The sequence below is a fragment of the Eubalaena glacialis genome, chromosome 13 (assembly GCF_028564815.1).
Source record: "Eubalaena glacialis isolate mEubGla1 chromosome 13, mEubGla1.1.hap2.+ XY, whole genome shotgun sequence".
NCBI lineage: Eukaryota > Metazoa > Chordata > Mammalia > Artiodactyla > Balaenidae > Eubalaena > Eubalaena glacialis.
The window spans coordinates 26,527,470-26,538,147 of NC_083728.1; the positions used below are offsets into that span (position 1 = coordinate 26,527,470).

The 10,678-nt window shown below is 40.8% G+C and overlaps 1 protein-coding gene across 1 annotated transcript; it reads right to left on the bottom strand.

Annotated features, from left to right (window-relative positions):
- Positions 1-4,031: 4,031 nt before the first annotated feature.
- On the bottom strand, positions 4,032-10,305 carry BPIFA2 (BPI fold containing family A member 2). Its single transcript, XM_061209819.1, is given in 5 exon segments — positions 4,032-4,221; positions 6,426-6,578; positions 7,128-7,235; positions 8,394-8,538; positions 10,170-10,305. Coding segments are annotated over 5 exon segments (732 nt in total).
- Between the last annotated feature and the right edge of the window lie 373 nt (positions 10,306-10,678).

Consider the following 10,678-nt stretch of genomic DNA (forward strand, 5'->3'; position numbering starts at 1 on the left):
TTCAACATTGTTCTGGAGGTTCTACCTAGATAAGAAAAGGAAATTAAAATCTGGATTGGAAAGACAGACATAAACTATCTTTATTCACAGATGATATGACCATCTACATAGAAAGTTTGATGAACTCTGCAAAAAAGTTACTAGAACTAACATGTGAGTTTAGCAAAGTTACAGGATACAAGATTGAGAAACAAAGTCAATTACATTCCTATGTGCTAGCCATGAACAATTGGAAATTGAAATTAAAACAGTGCCATATTGATAACATTAAAAATATTAAATACTTTGGACTAATATGACAAAGGATGTATAAGATCTGTACACTGAAAACTACAAAATATTGCTGAGAGGAATTTTTAAAGATCTAAATAAATGGAGAGATATATTCTGTTGGAAGACTCAATATTGTTAAGAAGTCTTCTCCTCCAAATTGATCTATAGACTCAATGAAATACCAGTAAAAATCCCTGCAAGATTTTGTAGAAATTGATAAGGTGATTCTTAAAGTTCACATGGAAATGTTAAGGACTTAGAATAGCTAAAATAACTGTGAAACAAAAGAAAACAAAACAAAAACAAAGTTGTAAATTCCGTGGTACTAGAAGCATTTGTGATAGGAAATAATAACATGTGGAGCCTTTGTCAAGCCCCAGTAGAAAAATCACAGCGCATACCCCTTGGAGTTCCAGAAAAAAGCCATGCCATCTGCTGCAGAGAACTATACATCATTTGGAAAATAGCACCTAGCTTGATACCAGCACCTGGTAGGTAGACACCTGTGTCTGACCATGGCTATCAAATAACCATGTGGCCAGAACTACTTCTCATGAGCTGAGTACACCCAGACCCAGAAAATAAGCCAGAAAGTCAGGTGGGCCCAGGAGCAATCCATCATACATTGGAAATGTCATATCCAGGATTAGGCCTGAGCAGTTCAGAGGGCACAAATAAGGTGCACAGGCAGGTGGCCCAGACCCCATGTCATCCCTCACTGTTGCACTGGCACCTCTTCCTCAACTAACATTTACGGCTTCATGGAGGTTTCCTCTGACCAGCCGACAGAGGAGAAAAGATCTGAAATTTGATTCATGGATGGGTCAGCTTGGTATGCTGGTATAAGAGGAAAATGGTCTGCTGCGGCACTACAGCTCCACTCATGAGGGGCCCAAAGAGGGGACCAAATCATCTCTCTGGGCAGAGCTTTGGGCAGCGCACCTGTCATCTACTCTGTGCAGAGAGAGAAGTGGCCTGAGGTAAGGCTAGACATGGGCTTGTGGGCAGTGATGAAGGGCTCATTGGTCAAAGGACTGGAAGGAACAATATTGGATGATCAGGGATATTGGATGGGTCTGGGGAAACGGCACATGAATGGACAATGTGAGTGAATACTGCTATAAATGGAATTTTTGTGTCCCCTTGAAATTCATATGTTGAAACCTAACCCCCAATGTGATGGCATTTGGACGTGGGGCCTTTGGGAGGTGATTAGATCATGAAGTTTGCAGGATTAGTGCCCTTATAAAGGAGACCCCAGAGCAAAAGATGGCCATCTATGAACCAGGAAGCGAACCCTCAGCAGACACTGAATCTGCTGTTTCCTTGATCTTGGGCTTCCCAGTCTGCAGAACTGTGAGAAATAAATTTCTGTTATTTACAAGCCACCCAGTCTATGGTATCTTGTTATAGCAGCCCGAATGGACTGAGACATATACAAAAGGTATGAATCTTTTTTTTTTTTAACAACTTTATTGGAATATAATTGCTTTACAGTGTTGTGTTAGTTTCTGCTGTATAACAAAGTGAATCAGCTATATGCATACGTATATCCCCATATCCCCTCCCTCCTGTGTCTCCCTCCCACCCTCCTTATCCCACACCTCTAGGTGGTCGCAAAGCACCGAGCTGATCTCCCTGTGCTATGCAGCTGCTTCCCACTAGCTATCTGTTTTACATTTGGTAGTGTATGTATGTCAATGTTACTCTCTCTCTTCGTCCCAGCTTACCCTTCCCCCTCCCCATGTCCTCAAGTCCATTCTCCACATCTGTGTCTTTATTCCTGTCTTATCCCTAGGTTCATTAGAACCATTTTTTTTTTTAGATTCCATATATATGTGTTAACGTACAGTATTGGTTTTTCTCTTTCTTACTTACTTCACTCTGTATGACAGACTCTAGGTCCATCCACCTCACTACAAATAACTCAATTTCGTTTCTTTTTATGGCTGAGTAATATTCCATTGTATGTATGTGCCACATCTTCTTTATCCATTCATCTGTCGATGGACTCTTAGGTTGCTTCCGTGTCCTGGCTATTGTAAATAGTGCTGCAGTGAACATTGTGGTACATGACTCTTTTGAATTATGGTTTTCTCAGGGTATATGCCCAGTAGTGGGATTGCTGGGTCATATGGTAGTTCTATTTTTAGTTTTTTAAGGAACCTCCATACTGTTCTCCATAGTGGCTGTACCAATTTACATTCCCACCAACAGTGCAAGAGGGTTCCCTTTTCTCCACACCCTTTCCAGCATTTATTGTTTGTAGATTTTTTGATGATGGCCATTCTGACCGGTGTGAGATGATATCTCATTGTAGTTTTGATTTGCATTTCTCTAATGATTAGTGATGCTGAGCATCGTTTCATGTGTTTGTTGGCTATCTGTGTATCTTCTTTGGAGAAATGTCTATTTAGGTCTTCTGCCTATTTTTGGATTGGGTTGTTTGTTTTTTTGATGTTGAGTTGCATGAGCTGCTTGTATATTTTGGAGATTAATCCTTTGTCAGTTGCTTCGTTTGCAAATATTTTCTCCCATTCTGAGGTTGTCTTTTTGTCTTGTTTATGGTTTCCTTTGCTGTGCAAAAGCTTTTAAGTTTCATTAGGTCCCATTTGTTTATTTTTGTTTTTATTTCCATTTCTCTAGGAGGTGGGTCAAAAAGGATCTTGCTGTGATGTATGTCATATAGAGTGTTCTGCCTATGTTTTCCTCAAAGAGTTTTATAGTGTCTGGCCTTACATTTAGGTCTTTAATCCATTTTGAGTTTATTTTTGTGTATGGTGTTAGGAAGTGTTCCAATTTCATTCTTTTACATGTAGCTGTCCAGTTTTCCCAGCACCACTTATTGAAGAGGCTGTCTTTTCTCCATTGTATACTCTTGCATCCTTTATCAAAGATAAGGTGACCATATGTGCGTGGGTTTATCTCTGGGTTTTCTATCCTGTTCCATTGATTTATATTTCTGTTTTTGTGCCAGTACCATATTGTCTTGATTATTATAGCTTTGTAGTATAGTCTGAAGTCCAGGAGCCTGATTCCTCCAGCTCTGTTTTTCTTTCTCAAGATGTTTTGGCTATTCGGGGGTCTTTTTGTTTCCATACAAATTGTGCAAGTTTTTGTTCTAGTTCTGTGAAAATTGCCATTGGTAGTTTGATAGGGATTGCACTGAATCTGTAGATTGCTTTAGGTAGTATAGTCATTTTCACAATATTGATTCTTCCAATCCAAGAACATGGTATATCTCGCCATCTGTTTGTATCATCTTTAATTTCTTTCATCAGTGTCTTATAGTTTTCTGCATACAGGTCTTTGGTCTCCTTAGGTAGGTTTATTCCTAGGTATTTTATTTTTTTTGTTGCAATGGTAAATGGGAGTGTTTCCTTAATTTCTCTTTCAGATTTTTCATCATTAGTGTATAGGAATGCAAGAGATTTCTGTGCATTAATTTTGTATCCTACTACTCTACCAAATTCATTGATTAGCTCTAGTAGTTTTCTGGTAGCATCTTTAGGATTCTCTATGTATAGCATCATGTCATCTGCAAACAGGGACAGTTTTACTTCTTCTGTGCTTATTTTTTAATTATATGATAAGTGATATTAATTTCTATTTATGATAGTGGTATAAAGTTTTCTTTTAAAAATAAATGTATTTAAATAAATTTAAGTAAAATAGTGTTGATTAAAGAAAATATTAGCTAGAAGGCCTACTGGCAGTACATGGGTATGCAAATGGTTCAAATGTGGGACCCAGTGATTTCAGCTAATGTCAGGCCCCTGCTCCCCTCCTCCTGCTGCCAGGCCAGGTAATGTCACACCTGCCCCCCAGCAGGCCTGGCTCTGGGCCCACAGGAGTTGGGGACTCACCTCATACTGCACCACAAGGGACACTGTCTTTCTCACGAGTTTGACCACAGTGTTCACGGCTTCACTGACCAGTCCAATGGGGCTGGAAAAGGGAGGAAACTGATAAAGCTCGGTGAAGTTGGCAGAGCAGCCAAGCAGGAGAAGTGGGAAGAGGGTGGAAGATGGTGGAGCACCTTGAAGTCAGGTGACTTGAGCCTCTATCCACAGGGATCATCACTTAGAACCCCATGTCTGACCAGCAGCTCACCCCAATACCCCATGAGTCTCATCACAACCCTGAGACCTCATCCATTCATCCATCCATCTATTCATCTATCCATCCATCCATCCATCCATCTATCCATTCATTCATTCAACACATATTTATAGAGCACCAACTATGCGCCAGAAACCAAGTGAGACTGGGGACACAGGGATGAGCAAAGCATAAGCAGCTCCTAAACTGGTACCTAAATAGTATATTAAACAAGTTGGGCTAAGGCTGGCTCCTTCCCACCTGCAGCTCTCAGCATAACTGTCACCTCCTCAGAGCAGCCCTCCGTGACTGCTTGCCTAAGGGAGGGCTTTGTATCATAGTACCCTGTTAAGTGTGCTGCTCTGCCCAGGGATCATTGCAATGTGACACTTTCCTTGTGGGCTCTTTATTAGTGTACTGAATGCTCATCTGTCTACCTTTCCCTCAAGAGAATAAGCTCCATGAGAACAAGTTCCTTGTCTGCTGTCACCAGTACATTCTCCAGAGCTCAGAATGGTGGCTGCCTGGCATGTAGCAGATGTGTAATACATTTTTGGCTAAAGGAATAAATGAAGTAAACATACAATTAAATATATAATGAAAACTCATGACAAGAACTCAGAAGGGCAAGAGTAGATTCTTACAAGAGAGAATAGGAGAAACTTTGCTTTAGACCCTGAAGAATGAGACGTACATTGAGATGGCTTGGGGGAAATGGTGTTCTATGTAGCCAGAGCAGCCCGTGCACAGGTTTTGAGGAGGGAAGAAGTTTGTCTGAGGCACAGAGCAAAAGCTAGCATGTCCAGGGCAGAGTGGGCAAAGGGGAGAACACAGGGACATGAGGGTGGATCCAGACCAAGCAGTGCCTAGATGGCCCTGAGGAGGGCTTGGGATTCCACCCAAAGTGGAGAGAAAAGCCCTGAGAGAATTTGGAGCAGCAGAGTGGAATGCCATTTTACAGATATGGACACTGGGACCCAGAGGGCAGGATGAATTCCCTGGGACTATGGGCAAGGCAGTATCCAGCAGGGTTCAGGCATTTGGACTTACATCTCAGTCTTTCCAAGCAATAGTAGGCTGTGGAGCCTTTCTTTGGTTCTGGGGGGTCTTTAGGCAACCTGTGATCAGATTCCGTGTTGGAGTAGGATGGATTGACTTCTGCTCATGGCTCAGCCTTGTTCCCTGCCAAAGGCAACCTTCCCCCAGCCTTCAGCTTCCAGACCACTTTTCCTCTGCCAGCCATGACCAGAGTCAGCCTTTCTCCCTCCACCCTCTTCCCTGGGCTACACATGCTCTTTCAAGCACACAGATTAGGATGCAGATTTTGTGGGTTACCAGAGATCAGTGATTTAAATGGAGAGGATTATGTTTTCAAGATCTCATTTTGGGAATTTTCCAGTGGGTGGAGGATGATTTGGGGAAATCTGAAATTAGAGCCCATGGTAGGTATTCACTCCTCTTTCTCCCTCCGAACTGGAGGCAAGAAGGTAAACACAGTTTATTATTATTATTGTTATTGTTATTATTATTATTAAGGGACATTATATAATAACAAAAGGGTCAGTTTTTCAAGAAGATATAGCAATGCTAAATGTGCATGCACCTAACAACAGAGCTTCAAAAAGCATAAAGCAAAAATGGATAAAGCTGAAAGGTGAAATAGGCAAATTCACAGTTATGGTTGGAGCGGTCAACACTCGTGTCTCAGTAATGGGAAGAACAAAGAGACAGAAAGTCAGCATGGATATTATTATTACTGAGAGCTTAGTATGTGCCAGGCTGAATGCTAAACACTTGCATTTTCTCATTTGGTCAGCACAGTACCTATGAATTAGGTATTATTATCATCCTCAGTTTACAGATGTGAAAACTGAAGCTCAGAGAGGCTAAATTGGTTACAAAGTCACAAGTTAGTGGCAAAGCAAACTTGACACAAGAGTCTGAACTCCTTTTCACCATACTATGCTCCCTCCCAGGTATAGGAATAAGGTTGAAATTAGGGGTCCCAAATCCTCTGGGAGCCCTGCTCTGGTGAGATGGGTGGGCCTGACCTGTCCGGTAAGGTGAGTGAGATGTTGGCTGGGTCGTTGGTGCATTATTCCATGACCACTGTGGAGACAGCAGTCTTGGCATCAGTTTCAATGCTGACACTACTCTGGAGGTCCAAGTTGAGGCCCAGGTTGACAAGCTCACCCAACAGAGGCCTGCAGGAAATAAGATTCACAGTGAACAGAAGTCTAGAAGTCCCTTCACATTGCCCACTTGAGCTCCTCCATCTGTGTGGACATTATATGGGATGTCTATGGATAATGTCAATATGGTCTATTTTCTTTATGGAATCTACTTTTTTACATTAGGAGTTTATTCACCTGGCCACATGGGTTTGGTTCATGTGATATTTCTATACAGTATCACACTGGTGATTAAAATAAAAATAATAGTTAACATTTATTGAGCACAAATTCTGTGTTAGGTGTTTCAAAACAACTATTTTACATGAATTGATCCATTGAATCATTACAGCAATACCATGAGGGAAAAGTACTATTATTGGTACTGGTACTGGTATAGAGAAGTTAAGTAACGATCCCAAGATCTCATAGCTAATGAATGATGAAATCATAGTGCAGTTAATTTATAAAGACTCTTCTACACATCATCATTTTCCTATCTCTGTATCTGATTCCAGATTGGAGATCCATCGGCCATGCTGCACTGCCTCTCCCAAACCTCAGATTCTAATGCATACTCATAGGGTCAGGGTGACATTAGTGGTGATGGGGATACTCAGGCTAGCGCCTTTGCCATCAGGAGTCACTTCGAATTTGATATCCAGGATGTGGACGTTACTGATTTTCAACCTGTGCAAAAACCACGATTCACCCTTGTCACTCCTCATGACAGCCATTGCTGGGCACTTCTCTATGCCAGCATCGTGATGCGCATATGGGCCTCACTGACCTTGCCTGCTTTGGTCTTCATGAGAACCCTGTTCAGAGGTTTGAAACTCTCCATTGGATGACGTGGCATACTGAGATTCAGACAAATGTGGTTTCCCCCAAGACTCCAAGGGTAAATATGTGCCAGAGCCAGAATTTGTTGCTTTTTTTTTTAAATTGAAGTATAGTTGCTTTACAATGTTGTCTTAGTTTCAGTTACACCGCAAAGTGATTCAGATATAGATATAGATATAGATAGAGGTAGATAGAGATATATATTTTATTTCAGATTCTTTCCCCTTATAGGTAATTACAAAATATTGAGTATAGTTCCTTACGTTATGCAGTAGGTCCTTGTTGGTTATCTATTTTATATACAGTAGTGTGTATATGTTAATACCAAACTCCTAATTTATCCCCCCACAGCGCTTTCCCCTTTAGTAACCATAAGTGTGTTTTCGATGTCAGTGAGTCTGTTTCTGTTTTGTAAATAAGTTCATTTGTGTCATATTTTAGATTCCACATATAAGTGATATCGTATGACATTTGTCTTTCTCTGACTTACTTCACTTAGTATGTTCATCTGTAGGTCCATCCATGTTGCTGCAAGTGGCATTATTTCATTCTCTTTTATGTACAGTCAGAATTTGAACCCAGAACTGTTGGACTCCAGAACTTCATGTGTGGAGCCACCCATGTATTGTGAATTCTGGTTTCCTCTCTCCTGAGGGCATTCAGACTATATATACTCAGCTATTTTCAGAGAAGACAAGTCTTATTCCTTGGAAAAATGGCTTTAGGCACCAGCAAACAGGTAGAGGTAAGGGTAAAGAGAACCTTCATCCTGACCCTGAAATCACAGAATGAGAAAGCCCAAACCCATGAGATGCCCAGACAGGCCCTGCAGCCCTGCCTGTAATTTACCCAAGCTCTGGTAGAGCTGGCCCCAGACGACTTCCACTCTGCAGGGACACACAAGGTTTATTCACCTTTCTGTCTTTGACCTTAATCTTACGTCCCCTAAAGATGTGTATTCTTTTTTCTTGGAACAAAGATTTCTACCATGAAGCAGCGACTCACCGCATAACCTTTTCCACTACTTGAAAAATTTTAGAAAGGGCTCTATCCAACAAGTTCTCAGCTTCCTGGATCTTCTGCTGGGCCTCCTGCCAAGACGTGGATTCCTGGAGCGCCTCCAAGTCGGCCTTCAATTTCTGAAGGATAGCTGTAGAAACAATCTCCATTTAGTGTGATACACAACTTACGAAGCAGCTACTATGCACCAGATACTAAATGAGACCATTTGCCTCTGTTATTTCATTTAATCTTTATAACAACTCCATAAAGTAGATATTATTATTGTCTGCACTTTCAGATGAGGAAATAAAGGATCAAAAGGTTAAGAAATGGGCCTAAAGTCACACAGCTAAGGAGACCTTGTTCCTTCCATGCTGCCTTCACACTAAGATATACGCATCATTCATCAACAAAGCAATCGATCCAGTGACCAGGCAATAGATATTGATTGCACATCAGCTTCTAGTAGTGAAGCTCTAATGAGATGCTCACACAAACAAAATAAACTTAGAATAAACTAAGAAATGGAAAATCTAGAATCAAGGAAAAAATATGGCTCCAACTCATGAAAGTGGCAAATAGGAGTCCCTGGATGACAGCTTTGCAGCAGGCCTAGAAAGCAATAATTCATACAGGAGCAGGAGGACAGAGTGTCCTAAAGGGGGACTTCAGAGAAAAGAGGGATTTGATAGAGTAAATGGCATGGCAGAAGTAGAATGGCACATTTGAAAATAATTAAGAATATATGTGCAGAAAATAATTCAAATAAGAAACAACAAGGCAACAACTCACTCAAGGAGAAAAAAAGGCTACAAGAAAAGATATGTAATCATAGTACAGCAACATGGCTCTGCAATGGACAGTATCTACCTACCTAGTTATAATGACACAAACAGAGATGGAAACTACATCTGGTCCTGAAACTAACTAGGTGACCTTGATCCAGACACTTCTGTTTCTGAGCTCAGTTTTATCAGCAATGAAATTGGAGAGTGGATCCCTTCTGTTTTTTTGAAAGTTGCCTAAGCCCTGGCAAGGTTTGAAAGGCAGTCATGTACAGAAGTTAGTTTCTCCTATAAAGAATGTTTGTCAGTGTGCTGCCAATGTTTCCAGAAAATGAAAAGCAGGCCAAGTTCTTTCAAGAAATCATAATTATAAGGAGATATGATTAAGTAGAAAGGTAGGTAGTTTTAAAGCTACCTAAGCTAAGTAGGGCTCAATTTCCAATCAGTTAATACAAATTACTAAGCTAATTGAATGACTCAACAGAAGAATATGCTAAAAATATAAATAAAATATTTGAGTTAAAATATGTAGATTCTTTCATAATTAGAGAGATGGTAAGTGAGATGAATTATAACCTTTCATCTGTGAGACTGGCAAAATATTTAAGTTTTCCATACCAGTGCTGTCAAGGGAGTAGAAAAAAAGACTATTGGAGAAAATGTTAACATAGGGGATTATTTGTCAATATCCAGTATAATTTAAAATGTGCATACCTTTTGAACTTTTGAAATGTCACTTTCAGGAATTTATCCTATGCATGTATTAGAAAATTTACCGTGATATAATATGTAAAGTTTTATTTATTTAAGCATTACTTGTTTCTAGAAAAATAAAAAATGAATGAACCAGGAACCAAATCACCACCTCTCTCAGGAAACCACCCATAAAGAGCAGCCCCTGGTGGCAGCCTTTGGTAATACAGGCATAGTGTTTAGGAGGCAAGCTCCTAGTTGCCACTGATCATCCCTCTTGCTGACTCACGTCCAAGTGTACTGTCAACGGTCTCAAGTCCTTTATCGAGAACAGGTTTCAGCTTGCTCACAACATCATTGCCGAGATCCTCAAGAAGAGACGCTGAGGTCCCAGTGAGTAGGCCGCACAAGACAACAAGTTTCCAAAGCTGAAACATCTTGTCCTGACACCTGGACAGTCATGGGAGGAACAGAAGTGAGAATTACCCATAGAGAAAAGGGATCTTTGATGAGCACCCATCACTCTTACACTCAACAGTCCTTTAAGATCGATGTGGTTATCTCCTCTCTTAAAGATGGGCAGCACAGGTCAGAAAGTTAGAGCAACTTGCCCAGACATACACAGCCAGTGAGTGGAGGAGCTGCTATATGACAAGTCACACTTGACTCCAAGTCAATGCTCTTTACACAGAGGTCCTTTGCACATGCTGTCTTCTCTGCCTGGAACATTTCCCTCTTCTTTGCCTTTTTACCTAAGTCACTTCCTACTGACTCTCCAGCTTCAGTAAGACATCTTGTCCTCTATGAAAC